Below are 18,318 nucleotides of genomic sequence, written 5' to 3' on the forward strand. Positions count from 1 at the left end.
ATATTTTGATGAAGCCATCTGACCACTGTGAGGTAATACTTCACTGTGGTTTTGATTTGCATTTCTCTGATAATCTCAGATGTTGAACATCTTTTCATGTGCCTGTTTGGACATCTATTTATCTTTGGAGAAATGTCTGTTTAGGTCTTCTGCCCATTTTCTGATTGGGTTGATTTTTGTTCTTTTTGTATTGACTTGTATGAGTGGTTTGTATATTTGAGATATTAACCCCTTGTCAGTTGCATCACTTGGAAATGTTTTCTCCCATTCCATAGGTTGCCTTTTCATTTTGTTGATGGTTTTCTTTGCTGTGATTGTGTTTGTGATGGTTTCCTTTGATTCCTTAAAAATCAAAATTTTAAAGTTTTGGCCACCTCATGCAAAGAGTTGACTCATTGGAAAAGACCCTGATGCTGGGAGGGATTGGGGCAGGAGGAGAAGGGGACAACAGAGGATGAGATGGCTGGATGGCATCACCAACTCAATGGACATGAGTTTGAGTGAACTCCGGGATTTGGTAATGGGCAGGGAGGCCTGGCGTGCTGAGATTCCTGGGGTCACAAAGAGTCGGACACGACTGAGCGAGTGAACTGAACTGAACTGAGGTCCTGTTGTTGTTATTTGCTCTTATTTCTTTTGCCTTGGCAGACTGCTCTAAGAAAATATTGCTGTGATTTATTTCCAAGAATGTTTTGCCTGTTTTTTCTTCCAGGCATAACATGTCTTGCATTTTGGTTTTAAACCATTTTTGTTTATTTTTGTAGGTGGTATGAGGGAGTGTTCTAATTTCATTGATTTACATGTGGCTGTTTAGCTTTCCCAACACTACTTGTTGAAGAGACTGTCTCTTTTCTATTGCTTTGTCTTGTCTCCTTTGTTGGATTAATTGACCATAGGTATGTGGCTGTTTCTGGGCTCTCTGTTCTCTTCCATTGATCTATATGTCTGTTTTTGTACCATTACCATAGTGTTTTGTTTACTGTAGCTTTGTAGTTTTGTGTGATGTCTAGAAGAGTTATACCTCCATCTTTATTCTTTTTCCTCAGTATTTCTTTGGCATTTCTGGGTCATTTATAGTTGCATATAAGTTTTAGTATTGTTTGTTCTAGTTCTCTGAAAACTGTCCTGAGTATTACAGATTGCATTTAACCTGTAAATTGTATGGTCATTTTAGCAATATTATTTTTGTAAGAGCAAGAGATTTCTTTCCAATTCTGAATCATCTCCAGTTTCCTTCATTGTTGTTTTATAGTTGTCAGCATGTAGATCTTCCACCTCCTTGGTTACGCTTATTCCTAGGTTGTTAGAATTTCAAATGGGACTTATCTTTTAAACTTTGTTTTTCTGGTGTTTCATTGTTTGTGTAAAGGAATGCAACAAATTTCTGTGTATTAATCTTGTATCCTGCCATGTTGTTGAGTGTATTTAATAGTTCTAATAGTTGTTTGTGGAGTCTTAAGAGTTCTCTATAGAGAATGTCACATCATGTGCAAATAATGACAGTTCTACCTCTTTTCTTCCTATTTGGATACATTTTATTTCTTGTCAGACTTATAAGACTAGGACTTCCAATACAGTATTGAGCAGAAGCAGTAAAAGTGGGCATCCTTGTCTTCTTCCTGAATTTAGCAGGAAGTTTTCCAGCTTTTCACTGTTGAGTATTATGTTTGCTATGGATTTGTCATAAATGACTTTTATTATTTTGAGATATGTTCCCTTTATACGCACTTTAATGAGATTTTTTGTCATGAGTAGATGTTGAATTTTATTAAATACTTTCTTTGTGTCTGTTGATATGATCATCTAGGTTTTTTTGGTTCCTTTTGTTAAATGGTGTATCATATTGATTGATTTACTTATCTTGAACCATCTTTTTTAACCTGGAATGAATGCAACATCAATATGATCCTTTCTCTGTATTGCTGGATTTGGTTTGCTAATATTCTGTTGAATAATTTTGCATCAATATTCTTCAGAGATACTGGTCTGTAATTTTCTCTTTTTTGTAATATCTTTGTCTAGTTTTGGTATCAGGATGATGGTGCCTTCATAGGATAACTTTGGAAGTATTCCTCACTTTGAAATAGTTTGAGGAACACAGATAAGCTGTATGGTCCTGGACTTTTGCTTGCAGGGAGTTGTTTTTATTACAGATTCTATTGTTATCTCTTCCTTCAGTTTTGGCTGAGCTTTCCAGGTGGCTCAGTGGTAAAGAATCCGCCTGTAATGCAGGAGATGTGGGTTCAGTCCTTGTGTTGGGAAGATCCCCTGGAGAAGGAAATGGCAGCCCACTCCAGTATTCTTGCTTGGGAAATCTCATGGACAGAGGAACCTGGTGGGCTACATATAGTCCACCAGAGTTGGACATGACTTACCGACTAAACAGCAACACGTTTCTTGAAACTTTTCCATTTCTTCTAGGCTGTCCAGATTGTCATATGTAAGTGTTCACAGTATTCTAATGATTTTATTTTATTTTTTTGTATTTCTGTGGTTGTTATTTCTCTTCTTTTACTTCTTTGTTTATTTGGATTTGCTCTCTTCTTGTTGAGCCTAACTAGAGGTTTGTTGATTTTTTCTTATCTTTTCTAAAAACCAGCTCTTGGCTTTATTGATCTTTTCTGTTGTTTTTCTTTTTAATCTTCATTTTCTTTATTTCCTCTCTAATATTTGTTGTTTTTCTTTCTGCTAACCTTGAGTTTTGTTTATTCTTCTTGTCCTAATTCTTTTAGTTGGTAGGTTAGGTTGTTTGAATTTTTCCTTGAGGAATGCCTTTATAGCTATGAACTTCTCTTGTAGAACTGCTTTTACTTCATCCCATAGGATGGAAGGTTGTGTTATCATTGTCCTTTGAGTCAAGGCATTTTCTGATTTCTTATTTGAGTCCATCATTGACCCATTGGTTTTTTAGTAGCATGTTGTTTCATCTCCATATGTTCATTTTTTCCTCTGTTTTCTTTCTGTAGTTGATTTCTAGTTTTACACTATTGTGGTCAGAAAAGATACATGAAATAATTTCTGTCCTCTTAAATTTGTTGAGGCTTGTTTTGTGACCTAGTGTATGGTGTATCCTAGAGAACGGTCTGTGCACACTTCAAAAAAATGTAATGTTTTACTTGGGTATTTTTGGATGTAGTGTCCTATAGATATCAGTTAAATCCAACTAATATGTTGTATTATTTATGGTCCCTCTTTCCTTATTAATTTTTTTGTCTGGAATGTCTGTCCATTGATAGCAGTGGGGTATTAAATTTTCCTACTATTATTATATTCCTGTCAATTTCTTCCTTTATGCCTGTTAGTATTTTTTTTTTTAATTTTATATTGGGTACATGTATCCTCTTCCAATATTGATCCCTTTATTATTAAATAATGTCCTTCTGTGTCTTTTGTTAGGACTTTTAAAATCTATTTTGTCTTATATGAGTATTACAACCTCTCCTTTCTTGTCATTTCCATTTGCATGAAGTATCTTTTTTCATCTTTTCGCTTTAAATCTCTGTGTCCCTCACACTGAAGTGGGTCTCTTTGTAGGCAACACAGTGTAATTTCTTGTTATATTTTTTATTGTTGTCATTCAGTCTGCCAATCTATATGTCTTTTGATTAGTCCATTGACATTTGAAGTAATTATTAATAGGTATGTACTTATTAGGATTTCCCCAGTGGCTCAGCAGTAAAGAATCTGCCTGCCATGCAGGAGACTCAGGTTCAATCCCTGGCTTGGGAAGATCCCCTAAAAGAGGAAATGGCAACCCATTGCTGTATTCTTGCTGGGAAAATCCCATGGACAAAGGAGCCTGGTGGGCTATAATCTGTGGAGACACTAAGAGTCGAATGCAATGAAGCACATACACAGAGAGCTGTCAAATCCCTGTGTAGACTGTGTAAGTTCAATATTTTTGGTGTGAGGGCTGTTTCTGGTCTGTATGCCAGCCACATCTCTCCTCAGAATGTGCTGGCTGTTAACCCTTGATAAGGAGATGTGATTGGAGTTGTTGTGTCCAGAACCTGCTCTAGATGTTGAGTGGGGCCTCCTCTTTTCTTCTTGGCTGTCACAGCCTTGTCAGGGGCTGGATCTGCGCCCCCCCCCCCCTCCGTTGTTTGAGTAGAAGCCCTGAGTCTCAGGCTCAATATGGCACCGTTGCCCTTGCTCTGTCCCAAAGGAAGTGAGCTCTAGAAGCAAGTGAGGACCATATGGTCACAGTGTGAACCCCTGTGCAGTCATTTGTGGTTCTGCCTAGAAACAGCCCATGGTCATGTCCCTTTCTCCATGGCGTTCATCCCAGATCTATTGCTAGGCTATGGTATGTGGTATGGAGTGGGCTGGTGCTCGGGGCCAGGGTGCTGTAGCTGCAGGAATCAAGATGGTTGTGCTGCTGCTGATACTTGGGCTGCCTCTGTGACAGGCCTCTCCCAGGACCTATCTGCTTTAGATCTGGCTCCAAGCTTCAGTGTCAGATGGGCAGAACCAGAGTGCTCCATCCAGAAAAGGAACCCCTGTGTACTCCTCCCCAGGGGCTGTTTCTGTGTTTCTGTTTCATGTGTTTCTGTGGTGTCACCCAGTGTATACACCAAGAGTGTCTGCTGGGGCTGGACCTGCCCTCACGGTGTGAGTACTGACAGTGGGCTCTGAGATTCAATAAGGCCATACACAAGGCCTTCCAAGCTGTCTCCATGCAGATAGACTGAGTCCTCAACCTGGGCCCATCTGCCCAAGATTCAGCATCTAGCTGCTATGCGTACTAGCATCCCCACCCATTGTGCGTTTTAATTTAGACAGGGAAGCATGGTGAGGTTGCGGCAATCAGCTCCAGGGTGTCTCTGCTCTGATTGCTAATAAACCAGCACCCATACACTCCTCAACAGCAAAGACCAGGCCACTTTGAGACAGACTGGGACCTGGGACATGGCATCCTTTACTGTAGTCCTTGTATCTGGAAACACCCTTAGCAGCAGAATATAAAGAAACTCTGGTGGTAGTTTAGTTGCTAAGTCACGTCCAACTCTTGTGACCCCATGGACTGAAGCCTAACAGGCTCCTCTGTCCATAGCATTCTCCAGGAAAGAATATTGAAGTGGGTTGCCATTTTCTTCTCCAGGGGATGTTCCTGACCCAGGAATAGAACCCAGGTCTCCTGCATTGCAGGCAGATTCTTTACTGACTGAGCTATGAGGGAAGCCCACTTCACACATGCATAGTCAGGGCACTTATGAACAAGGCTAAAACACAACTGCCACGTCTGACATGCTGGGAGCAAAAGCAGGGTCCTGCACACAACACTACCAAGGGGTAGGCAGACCATCTAAGTCACATGCCCTGTGCAGCCCACCAATCCTCTCTCATCTTCACACCATTTAAGAAATCAGCTCTCCTCTCTTCAGGGAGTGAGCAAGGGAGCCTGTTGTTTGTTTTTGCTCCCTTTTGCTAAGCACATATCCCACATATTCAGGCCTGCCTGAATTCCTGATCTGGCCTCTTACCAATTTCTGTTGCTTAGAGAGTCCAGGAACCCACATCTGTAACACCTCCAGCCCCTCTCTCTTTCCTAGCAGACCTTGCAGCAAGCAAGGGGGGCTCCCCAGGACGAGGTCCTGCCCATGTGAACCTTTCCTTCTTTACAGTTCCCTGTCAGGTGTGTTAGGCCTGTCCTGAATGCCTTTTTTCCCCACATCCTCCTTGGTTACATGGAAACCTTCCTTGCAGCTTTGGTTGTAAAAGAGATCTCTTGCCAGTTTCCAGTCAGTTTTCTGTGAGAGTTGTTCCACATGTAGATGCATGTTTGATGCATTTGTGGGTGAGATGAGCTCCATTTCCTCCTGCTTTGCCATTTTGATCCTTGTAATATTGCATTTAGTTGTCATATTTTCTTAATCTCTTCTGACTTGTGACAGTTCCAGTCTGTCTGTATTTTCATGCCCCTTTGAAGAGCACTTGATCAGATATTTTGAAGAATGTTTTACAATGATACTGCAAAGTGTGTAAGATTTATTAACCTTGAAATAGATGTTATTTGCTCTAGTGGTTCAGGAGTTAGTGATAATCCCTTCAGGATTAGTGGTTTAGGGAAGGCCTCATAGAAAATATGGAACTTTCATTGGGATTTTCAACTTGAAGAGGAACTTCTCAGAACAGGACAGCAGCACGAAAAAGTTTGGGAAGGTGAAGAAGTGGTGAAATCCAGAGTCTGCAATTTAGTTTCTCCACCTAGGGACCCCCTAGCACCTCACTAGCCCAGGGGCTAGCAAACTTTTTCTTAAAGGACCAGAGAGCAGGTATTTGTGGCTGTGTGGGTTATATAATCTTTGTCACAACTAATCAAATGCTACCATAGTTGAAAGCAGCATGATGAATGCCTGGAGCTGTGTTCCAATAAAACTTTATTTATGGATACTAAAATTTTAATTTTATGTAACTTTTCGTGTATTATGAAATATTCTTTTCTTCTTGACTGCTTTTCAACCATTTAAAAGTGTAAAAATCATTCTCAGCTCAGTGAGCTTCTACTGTAATAGCCTACTGGCTATAATTTGCTAACCCCAGATTTAGCCCACTAACATGATAAACTAGAAGCACATTATGCAAATTAAATATAAACATGTTCAGTTGGTTGGAAAATTCTTGCTCATTGTTTAAGTCTGTGTATATCTTTGAAAAAGTCAGGAGTCAAAGTAATACCTCACCCCATGCCGTTGCATTTTTTCATAGCAGAAAGGAGCACAATCTAGTTGTTCTGTATTCTCACTAACGAATAGTGTTTCTTAGGACCTATTCAGCCAAGCTTCTCCTTAGGGGAACTTAAAATCGGACAACAGTTTTAGACTGTTTGGAATGCAGTCTTTAGGTGGTGTCAGTGTTCTTGCCTGGAGAATCCCAGGGATGGGGGAGCCTGGTGGGCTGCCGTCTATGGGGTTGCACAGAGTCAAACATGACTGAAGTGACTTAGCAGCAGCAGCAGCAGCAGTTGAGTTGCACACTCACTATTAACTGCTTTTTTTCTTTTGCAGGGATGGTTTACATGGCCGGACTCGTTTTTGCTGTTGGTGGCTTTAATGGTTCCTTGAGGGTCCGCACTGTGGATTCTTATGACCCTGTGAAAGATCAGTGGACCAGCGTTGCTAACATGCGAGACCGGAGAAGCACTCTGGGGGCTGCTGTGTTGAATGGACTGTTATATGCGGTGGGAGGCTTTGACGGGAGTACAGGCAATTTTCTTTCATCTTTTCTAAATTACTGTTAGAAATTAACATAGCAATCATATTTATGGAACAAGGCCTGGCATAGTTAGGAGTGAGTTGAGTGTTTTACTAGGTATTATAAACATAAGTTTAAAATTTTCATCCAGAATTCCTTTAAATGATGTTAAGAGTGCTGAGTGTATGTTTTTCTCATGCTTCAGTATCAGTCATCTTCTCAAGTTTAAAAAGCCAGTGAGTGTCAGTCTCTTGTGTAGGTGTTCTCTAGAAAAGAAATTATTTATCTTCATCATATAATTGGATGTTAGCCCATTTTAATGCAACTGAAGTATTTCCCTAATGTATATATAAGGAACCTGAGGAGGAGATGAAGCACATTGTGCTTTGTTCATTACAGGGCTGTCCTCCGTGGAAGCATACAACATCAAGTCTAACGAGTGGTTCCACGTGGCTCCCATGAACACCAGGAGGAGCAGTGTGGGTGTCGGTGTTGTTGGAGGTGCGGGCAACTTTCTGGTGGTTAAGAGTGTTTTTTCCAGTAATCCAGACCCCAGTTTTCTAAATGGGCAAGCAAATGATTTTAAAAGGGAAACATACAGTGGTTATTATGAAATGTTAGTCGTCCTTTTTTGCCTGCCCCCTGGCCTCTCTCTGTCCTCCCTCCCTCTTTTTCTCATCTCTTTGTATAACGTATGTAAAATTATTAACTGATCTTAGTATAATCATTTGGGAAGCAAACCAGATGGCATGAATATGAACTTTTTACATCTAGAGAAGGGCTGTTTAACTTTTAAGTGATGGGTTGCCACAGTTATTTGTGTATATGCTACTTTGTTCCCCCAAAGAATTAGCGCTGTAAGTATGAGTTTTTTTACTCGTTGGGCAGATTTGTGGCTTCCCACCTACCTCTCCATGGTGGGTATAATTCTCTGCACTGACTTTTTTTTTAAACCAGATGTATTGTATTTTAATTCACATACAATACATTTCACTCATTAAAGTGTACAATTTGGTGTGCATCTGTCATAACAGTTCATTTTAGAACATTTTTATTACCCCCAAAGCAACCCTATTGCCCTCAGTTATCACCCATATCCTCCCAGCCCTTGGCAAACACTACCCTACATTCCTGTCTCTGTATAAATTTTCCACTTACGGACATTTTCATATTAATGAAATTATAGAGTATGTTGTCCTTTTGCAGCTGGCTTCTTTGACTTGGCATAATGTTCAGGGTTTATTCGTGCTGTAGCATTTACCAATACCTCATTTCTTTTTATTAGCAAATAATAATTTCATTGTATACTGTACTGACTCTTAATATTACTTTTTTAAAATGGCAACCCACTCCAGTATTCTTGCCTGGGAAATCCCATGGACAGAGGAGCTTGACGGGCTACAGTCCATGAGGTTGTAAGAGTCAGACACAACTGAGCACACACACACACATACAAGATAACTTTGCTCTTTAATTTGGTTTTCTAGGATATTGTTCACTTAGCAATTAGTGTTATCCAAAGATATAATAAATATACTTTCTTTTCTGTCAGATTATTGATGAAAGTGTTAAATTAATATCATGTATATTCTACAGATCTTTATAATGTGATTTGGTAACTCCACCTATCACCATTAGGCAAGATTTTAAATAGTTCATAAAAATCAGTAATACTTTAAAGGTCAACTCTGCTACCATGGAGGAAAATGCAACATTTCATGACTTAGAAAAATAGCTGTTTACGAATTTGACTTTCTTTGTGATTCCATGTTTAGGTCTGCTCTATGCTGTTGGGGGTTATGATGGAGCTTCACGTCAGTGTCTCAGCACAGTAGAATGCTACAGTGCCACGGCAAATGAGTGGACCTATATAGCGGAAATGAGCACTAGACGGAGTGGAGCAGGTGAATAGGAACCTCATTCAGCAATTGAAACACAAAAATGATGGAAAAGAATTAAACAAGTGAAATAATGACATCTCTCTTTTTTTTTTTTTTTTTTTGGACATCTCTTTATATTATCAGAAAGTATATACTGATTCTAGTGACACTGTTAAAATGTCTTTTGCATTATACAGGTGGAGTGGTAGGTAGATGCACTTAAATTCACTTTGTAAAATTTCTCATGTGCTGTATTAAAGGCTTCTTCAGTTTCATTTAATTATTCATATTGTTTGGCATTACTTTTAGGTTTTTGTTTTTAGTGCTTATTGGAGAACTTGCTTAATAATCAACTCCCTTCATATCCATTTCTTACAGATTTAATACTCTTAATACTGATTTCCTTTTATCATGAAAGTTGTTTTCAAAGGGTTTTGTTGTAAAGGACTTCCCTCTCTGTTTTCACCTACACATTGTTTTTATTGTATTTGACAATAACAATAGTTCTTACTAAGATTCTCATTTGTAATTATTTTCATTTCTGTTTTCTAGGTTGAATGCTTTAATCTTGATTTTTAATATGAATAATTTCAGAAATTTTATTTACAAGTCATTTGAATAAACCCTAAAATGTTACAAATTTCCTGACCCTTTTACTCTACTACTATAGGTTGGTTTTTTGTGTTTTATAGGTGTTGGTGTGTTAAACAACTTATTGTATGCTGTAGGGGGTCATGATGGCCCTTTAGTACGAAAAAGTGTTGAAGTATATGATCCTGCCACCAACACATGGAGACAGGTTGCAGATATGAACATGTGCAGAAGAAATGCAGGTATCTAATTTAAGATTATGAAATTTGTATTGAATTGTATTCAGAGTTTTACTGGTATCACTGTGTATTTCCGTTGTTCTTCTACTGATCTGAGTTCCTAATAGATTTGCCCTGTAAAGGCAGAAACTCACAATGATCGTGGGCAGTAAATGCCAAGCATGATGTGGGGCATGCGGTTTAATGTCATCCTTCCATCAGAGCCTACTTTTTGGTAATGACCATAAATACTAAGTTAGAAAAAGAACTCTATGTGATAACTTGAATTCATTCTTTTGTACCACAGACATTTTTGAATGTCTGCCTGTATCATATTTTGGAGTCCAGTTTTCAGGGACTTTAGTCTAGTTAACTAAATACTTATACCAGATTAAAAAGCTGGTTGTTTATCTGAATCTGGGGAGGAAGCCTAAAGAAGGCAACCACAATTTAATACAGTTCAGGGTTTCTAGAGAATGGAAAAGCTAAAACAACAACAACAGCAATTTTAAGAAACCTGAGGTCTTCAAGACCAGGGAAGTACTATTTTAAAAAGAAAATCCGTGGAAGGGAAATAGAAATAGGAAATAGGAAAATAGATTCAGGATAGCTAAATAGTCTTTTGGGGAAATGCTCATCTTCTTAAAAATGCCATTGTCTTCATGCCAGGTCCTATAATCCAAAATAATCCTGATGATTCTCAGAATCACTGTGTACCATTGATTGATGTTGCAAGATGCACCCTCCAACACCCCTGAAATGCTCTTCCTATTTCTCTTTACTTTAAATGGGATCACCAAGGAAGATAAGTATGTGGGACTCCAAGAACTCACTCAGCAGAACAAAATATATAATTCACTTGACCTCTTGTACCTCATCCAGTCAGTTGTACTAGGTGAAGTACTAAAGCTCTCTCAGCTATGGATAGTCCAAAACTAGTAAAACCCCACAAATCTGGGCCCCAGCACATGTGAAGTTACAAAAGCATATGTGCTTGTGCTTCCTGGATTAGGAAATTTATTTGCAACAAGAGCAAGAAAGCTGAAAATAACTTTAAAAATCTATAAGTAAAAGACAAATGAATTATGGTAGTATCATACATGGAATCGGAGAAGGCAATGGCACCCCACTCCAGTACTCTTGCCTGGAAAATCCCATGGATGGAGGAGCCTGGTAGGCTGCAGTCCATGGGGTCGCGAAGAGTCGGACACGACTGAGCGACTTCACTTTCACTTTTCACTTTCATGCATTAGAGAAGGAAATGGCAACCCACTCCAGTGTTCTTGCCTGGAGAATCCCAGGGACGGGGGAGCCTGGTGGGCTGCCGTCTATGGCGTCGCACAGAGTTGGCCACAACTGAAGCGATTTAGCAGCAGCAGCAGCAGCATACATGGAATATTGTGCAGCCGTTAAAAATAATATAAATCTGTATTTATTAATTTGAGGAAATATCCAGGTATATATTGTTTGGTGTGAGTGTGTAAAAAGTAGCTTATGTAGCATGAGCTACTTTGGGGTTAAAAAAGAGTCTGAGAATATATGCATAGAAAAGAGCCAAAATTTCAGTGATCGGGATTCTAAGTGGTACAAGATTAGTGGTGGTCTTTTCTTCTTTGTACTTTTCTAGGGGTTTTGAATTTTTCCAAAAAAGAAAAAAACATAGTATTCTCATAATAAATAAATAATACTGTTCTCCCTTTAAAGAAGATAAAATAATTAGCTAGTCAGTATAATAAAATTCAGAATCATTTTTACCTTCTACAAATATATATATTTATTATTTTCTCTTTTTCCTTAAGATTTCCTTAGAAGCTGACTTTGGGAGAATTACTAAACTTCTTTGACTTTTAAATTTTCTACTGTTTTTAATAAAGTGGGAAATAAAATAGTTTCTGGCCTATAAAGGTTATTGTGAAGATTAAATGAAATAATGCATATATAGAGCAACTGCTATATAAGTAACTTGAATAGAAGCTTACAGTTGATATTAGAGAAATTCCTCGCATAAAGGAATTCTTTTCAGCTTCCCCCATCTTCTTTTCCTGCCTCTTACACAGAAGTAAGTATATCTGGATCACTTGACCAGACACGTTCAGAGCCATTTATAGTCATCCGAATTTTTAAAATAATTGTTTTCTCTCTGTTTAATTTTTTTAAAGGAGTTTGTGCAGTTAATGGTCTGTTATACGTAGTTGGAGGGGATGATGGTTCCTGTAACTTGGCATCAGTAGAATATTATAACCCAACAACTGATAAATGGACAGTTGTATCATCTTGTATGAGCACAGGGAGAAGTTATGCAGGTAATGATTGTTCAGTTTTCTTACAGTCTTCTATTATAATACAAAATCATTATGATTTTTCCATTAAGAATGGTTTTCTCATATAAGAAGAAAGTCTTTTCTCAAAGTATATCTTACTTCTTATTCTCAAAATAATTAATGTCAGATATGTATTTTCTAAAATAAGGTACTAGTATTCTTTTGTCATTGTGTAGTCATTTGTATTCAGAGAAGGCAGTGGCAAGCCACTCCAGTACTCTTGCCTAGAAAATCCCATGGATGGAGGAGCCTGGTGGGCTGCAGTCCATGGGGTCGCTAAGAGTCGGACAGGACTGAGTGACTTCACTTTCACTTTTCACTTTCACACAATGGAGAAGGAAATGGCAACCCACTCCAGTGTTCTTGCCTGGAGAATCCAGGCAGAGCCTGGTGGGCTGCTGTCTATGGAGTCGCACAAAGTCAGACACGACTGAAGCAACTTAGCAGCAGTAGCAGCAGCAGTCATTTGTATTCAAAATTACAAATATTTCCATTGTAGAAGGGAATTAACTATGTAGCAAGGCTTTAATTACTCAGATATCTAAAAGATATGGGGGCTTCCCCGATAGCTCACTGGGTAAAGAATCTGCCTGCAATGCAGGAAACAGTTTCGATACCTGGGTTGGGAAAATCCCCCTGGAGGAGGAAATGGCAACCCACTTCAGTATTATTGTCTGAAAAATCCCATGGACAGAGGAGCCTGGCCGGCTATAGTCTAAAGGGTCTCAAAGGGTCAAGACGTGACTGAGCAACTCGTCACTCATGCTAAAAGAAATCTCCCTTTGCAGGGCTCCATGTGATGGTATTATGGTGAGGCTACAGAGTAATTTTTTTTAAGCACAGCACTGATTGAATTATAAAATAATCATTTTGGTCCATTCTCTTCATAAGAAAAATGGTAATACTCTTTTATAATATGAGTCGTTAAAACTATTGCATATGAATTTTCTGGTATCTATATTTATATTGCCTTAAATATTAGAATGTTTCAGTAACATTCTAATACTGATTTACTACTGGAGAAAAAATAAATTTATACTAATTAACCATCACTGTTATTTATGTATCATCCAAAACAACATGTAATAGAACTATATACAGTAAGCTTCCAGGATAGCATGCATCAAAATTATGTAAAATTTTTTAAAACAGCTTTAGTGAGATATAACTGATATAGAATAAATAGCTTATATTTAAAGTGTACAATTTTATTAGTTTTGACATATGTATGAAACCATCACCACAATCAAGATAATGAATATTCATCACTCTCACAAGTTTCTTTGTGTCCCTTTTAGTATTAGGTGGATCTTAGTATTTCTTGAGTAAAATTGTTTTCCCTTCATTATATAACTGTGAAGAGCAAAAGATGAGTTCTGGATTAAATAGTCTGACATAGTTTTGGTACATAATTTTTAAACAAAGATTTCATTGTCATTTAGATTAAAATGATAGTAATATTAAAGTTTCTTAGAGATTTTGAAACATCATGATCTGTTCAGTCCTTGTCACTTAAGTTATAACATAAAAATATTCAAGATATTCTCAGAGAATGCTTCCTGTGACTTCAGTTTTCTTTCTTTGTTTCTTTGTTCAGGGGTCACAGTTATTGATAAACCATTATGAGCCTAAAGGACATTTTCGGCGCATTTACACATGAGAAGCAGACTTCAACAAGTACTTCTGAAGTGACTGAGAGTCTAGCACTTCTCCACTTGTAGCTGCACGTTAAGTCTCTGCAGAGGATAAGATCATCTGCCTCTCTAGGCCTCAGATACTGAAGATTATTTTTGGTAGATGCACCGTGTAGGCTTTTTCTGCAGTGAGCAGCAGCTGACTGAATTTTAATAAGAAACTTGGATTGCAGTATTATTCTGTGGTCTTTGGACAACAGTTGCTTTCACAAAGAGTAGTTATCAACCTTGAATAACTATGGATTATTTTGTGAAGGGGGATAAAGTAATATGTGTTCTTGTAAAATTAAATTTCATCTTTATTCCTTCTTCTGAAAATCTGTATGCACAGGAACTGAAAATCTTTGAACAGGTATTAAACTCTGTGTAAGTATATAAACTAGTTGAGGGATAAAACCATTTGCTTTTATAAAATATGTTTGATTACATGAGTATAATAAATTGTATGCATATAAATGTGTGTCTATATGCTTTCCTTTAAATATGTTTGAAAAGATGTTTGAAACTTGATTATACTATTTATAATTGGCACAGTACTTTGAATTATGCCAGTACTACATTGTAAAACAGAGTTGTATTTTTTGATATTTAACAATGCTTAACACTTTAAAATGCCACTTCTGAGGAATGAACATGGTGTAACACACTTGAATACTTGTGTGATGCCAAACTTTTTAAAATAAAATATAAATTATGCTTATTTATTATTTTCTTTGGTTTAATATTGGTCATGTTTTGGTGTGAATTTCAAATTTTTTTTCTTAACACTTTGGCATGAACATTATTGCAGGTTTTTGATGAATATAATGAATGTATGGAATTCAACTGAATTTGCATGCTCTTAAGAATTTTTTCTGTGTGTATAAATTTAGCTGCTATTAACAGAGGAGAGAACTTTCTGTGAGTAGCCATATGCATTGATCAGATAATTTTTCTGAGATCTTCAATTAATCTCACCTTCAAAATGACCAAAATATGTCTTTATTGAATTAACTTTGAATAAAAGTTTGTATATTATTTGTTTCACATTGTCCTTGATTTTTATCTAGTTCGTTATTAAGAAAGTTGCCTGTTCACTTCTTGTATTCTTTTATAAAATTTGCATTTTCTACTTCATAAATCAGTATTTAAAATTTGTTGTCAAAGAAACCTACAAGGCAAGTCAGTTAAGTCACTGAACTAAAGACACTGAAAACTGTTCTCCAATAAAAAACTACCTTAATTATCAAGGAGAACATCTCCCAAGGATTGGTAAAACTTAAAGTTTTCATAGTGTTCTCTCCCTAATATGGGCAGGACACAAAACAAAAGTAAAAGAAATAGCACTGAATCAAAAGGAAGCCAAAGAAAAAATATCTACTCTGACACAACTGAGAAATAAATTGTGGTTTTGATACCAAATAGAAGGAATTGAGGAAATGGACATAGGGAAGTTGGGTGGATACCTGAGGTGCTGAACACAGGAGGAGGAGATGGGATGGGGTGATGGGATATGGTGGCTGTTCCTCAGGGATTTAGAAGGTAGTAGACCTGAGCTCTTGCCAGAACAGTCAATAAGAGGAGAGAATTATACCTGTGATGAAAGTTCTGTTTAGTTAATAGAGTCGCATTTAAACATAGAACCACCTTTATTTTATTACCAATTTAGTTGAATTTTCCATTGTAAGTGGAATTATAAATAATTAGGAAAAGCAAAAGCCTGTGCTCACCTTATGAAAATAAATTTCTGCATTAGTGTTGCTCCATGCACATCCATAGTCAACAAACATGTTGAGGATCTAATGAACTTGGAGCACTGTTAAGTACTTCAGACAGTGGCACCAAAAAAAGAGTCGTCATCTCTCCTGATCACTTCCAAACACTAATATTCCATGAATTAGTCAATTAACGATTTATCGAAAAATTTTTAAAGCTTTTCTTAAAATACAATCTACTAGGGTGACAAAGTTCTAAATACTTGGCATGTCAGATACCTCTTTATCTTTTCTCTCCTTAAAGATTTAATAAGCTCTACAGCTATACCATAAAACAGTTTGCCAAGGTTTAGTAACTAGATTCCTAACTCTTGATTTCAAAGGATTTGAATTTATTGCCCTCCCCTCCATGCCAGTCTTTATCTCTCCAGTTTGAAACATCTTGTTTTGTTCTCTTCAAGCTTATACAAGTGTTCCTGGCTTGTTTGATTATTGTCCAGAAAAGAGGTCAGAAGTCTTATCCTGCCAGGAGAACCACCAGATATGAGCAGAGTTCAAGGCTAGTTCCATGAAAATACATTTTAAAGCAACTCTGCTCCTTGCTCCACTTGACTCTGCACCTTCGTAACTAAAAGCAGTGATGATTTGGGTTTAGATAAATGATGTGTATATTTTCACTTCCCTTCCCATGAACTCTGGTATATGATTCCAGGTTTTTATTACCATCCCTAAAGATAGCCTGAGGGCCCATGTATTTATAATCTCAGCTGTAGATGAGTTAGCATAGTACATAGTAATATAATGTATTAGCCTGCCTGTTGTTTCAGTTTGTTGAACAGATTCCCTCCTACTGGTTTATATGGCTGACTGTCGGATTTCGGAGAGAAGGCTAGATGGTACTGTAGAATCACACTTTGAATCAAGTTTCTGGCATTCTAATTCTGGCTTCACAATTCTAAAGGGAAAAAAAGCAGTGTAAGTGTTGCAGGGCTCATGGGCATAGGAATCAGATGGCTCTGAGTTTGCATCCCCTTCTTTCAGTTACTGGCTCTTCTGGTGGCTCAAATGGTAAAGAAACTGCCTGCAATGCAGGAGACCTGGGTTCAATCCCTGGGTGGGGAAGATCCCCTGGAGAAGGGAAAGGCAACCCACTCCAGTGTTCTTACCTGGAAAATTCCATGGACAAAGGAGCCTGGCAGGCTACAGTCTGTGGGGTCACAAAAGAGTCCCAACAACTGAGCAATTAACTTTTCTGTCAGTTGCTAATTGTAACTTTAAACACATTTCTTAACCTCTGACCCTTATTTTGTGTTCTCTAAAATGGCAACATAAGTATCTGTATCTTAGTTTTTTTTAATGTTGAGTTTCAGACCAGCTTCTTCACTGTCCTCTTTCACCCTCAAGAGGCTCTGTAGTTCCTCTTCACTTTCTGCCATTAGAGTGGTATCATCTGCATATCTGAGGTTGTTGATATTTCTTCCAGCAGTCTTGATTCCAGACTGTGATTCATCCAGCCTGGCATTTGGCATGATGGACTCTGCATATAAGTTAAATAAGCAGGGTGATAATATATAGCCATGTTATACTCCTTTCCCAGTTTTGAACCAGTCTGTTCCATGTCCGGTTCTAACTATTGCCTCTTAATCCGCATACAGGTTTCTCAGGAGACAGGTAAGGTGGACTGGTACTCCTATCTCTTTCAAGAATTTTCCACAGTTTGTTGTGATCCACACAGTCAAAAGTTTTAGTGTAGACAGTGAAACAGATGTTTTTCTGGAATTCCCTTGCTTTCTCTGTGATCCAAAGAAGTGGACACAACTGAATAATAACAACAACAACAAAAAAAAACAATGAAAGTGTATCACTTACAAGGTTATTGTGGAGTTTGAAAGAAATGATGGATAGTAGTGTACTTGAAATACCAAAGACCCTCCATGTTGTTGTTCAGTAGTTAAATTGTATCTGACTCTTTTGAGACCCCCTGGACTGCAGCACACCAGGCTTGTCTCTATCAGCACTCCTCCACATGTCCTGGAATTAGCTCAAACTCAGAGTCCCTTGGACTGCAAGCCGATCCAACCGGTCCATTCTGAAGGAGATCAGCCCTGGGATTTCTTTGGAAGGAATGATGCTAAAGCTGAAACTCCAGTACTTTGGCCACCTCCTGCGAAGTGTTGACTCATTGGAAAAGACCCTGATGCTGGGAGGGATTGGGGGCAGGAGAAGGGGACAACAGAAGATGAGATGGCTGGATGGCATCACTGACTCCATGGATGTGAGTCTGAGTGAACTCCAGGAGTTGGTGATGGACAGGGAGGCCTGGCGTGCTGCTATTCATGGGGTCACAAAGAGTCGGACACGACTGAGCGACTGAACTGAACTAAATGTAGTAAGTAGGACTCTAAGTCAGGGATAATAACCGACTTAGTATTACTGAGCACTTCCTGTAATCCAGATACTATGCAAAGGGCTTACATACATAGTCACATTTATTGTCATAAACTATTACAATACCCACTTTAATAAGTACTGGATAAAATTTTGAGAAGTAAATTATCTAAGAGCACACTGCTAATAAGTGGCAAAGCTTGGTAGGTCTCACCCCATGGCATATGCTCTTAATCCTCCCTTAACAGAGTGCAGCATGTTTAGGCAAAGGGAAAAATAGGCTGCTTTCCAGTTACACCCACAACCTCAGTCACTGGGACTGTGGGTAGTGGTGGTCT

At 38.1% G+C, this 18,318-nt stretch overlaps 1 protein-coding gene across 5 annotated transcripts in view; it reads left to right on the forward strand.

The window, feature by feature from the left end:
• The window catches only part of KLHL2 (kelch like family member 2), a 164,558-nt gene extending 149,643 nt beyond the window's left edge, over positions 1-14,915 (forward strand). For all 5 annotated transcript variants that reach the window (XM_055550981.1, XM_055550984.1, XM_055550983.1 and 2 more), the window contains 6 exons: positions 7,008-7,205; positions 7,594-7,695; positions 8,970-9,098; positions 9,767-9,907; positions 12,043-12,186; positions 13,802-14,915. In XM_055550981.1, the coding sequence (XP_055406956.1) occupies positions 7,008-7,205; positions 7,594-7,695; positions 8,970-9,098; positions 9,767-9,907; positions 12,043-12,186; positions 13,802-13,830 (743 nt within the window). In that variant the 3' untranslated portion in view covers positions 13,831-14,915. The remainder of the gene's footprint in view (positions 1-7,007; positions 7,206-7,593; positions 7,696-8,969; positions 9,099-9,766; positions 9,908-12,042; positions 12,187-13,801) is intronic.
• The last annotated feature ends 3,403 nt before the right edge of the window (positions 14,916-18,318 follow it).

The sequence above is a fragment of the Bubalus kerabau genome, chromosome 16, assembly GCF_029407905.1.
Source record: "Bubalus kerabau isolate K-KA32 ecotype Philippines breed swamp buffalo chromosome 16, PCC_UOA_SB_1v2, whole genome shotgun sequence".
NCBI lineage: Eukaryota > Metazoa > Chordata > Mammalia > Artiodactyla > Bovidae > Bubalus > Bubalus kerabau.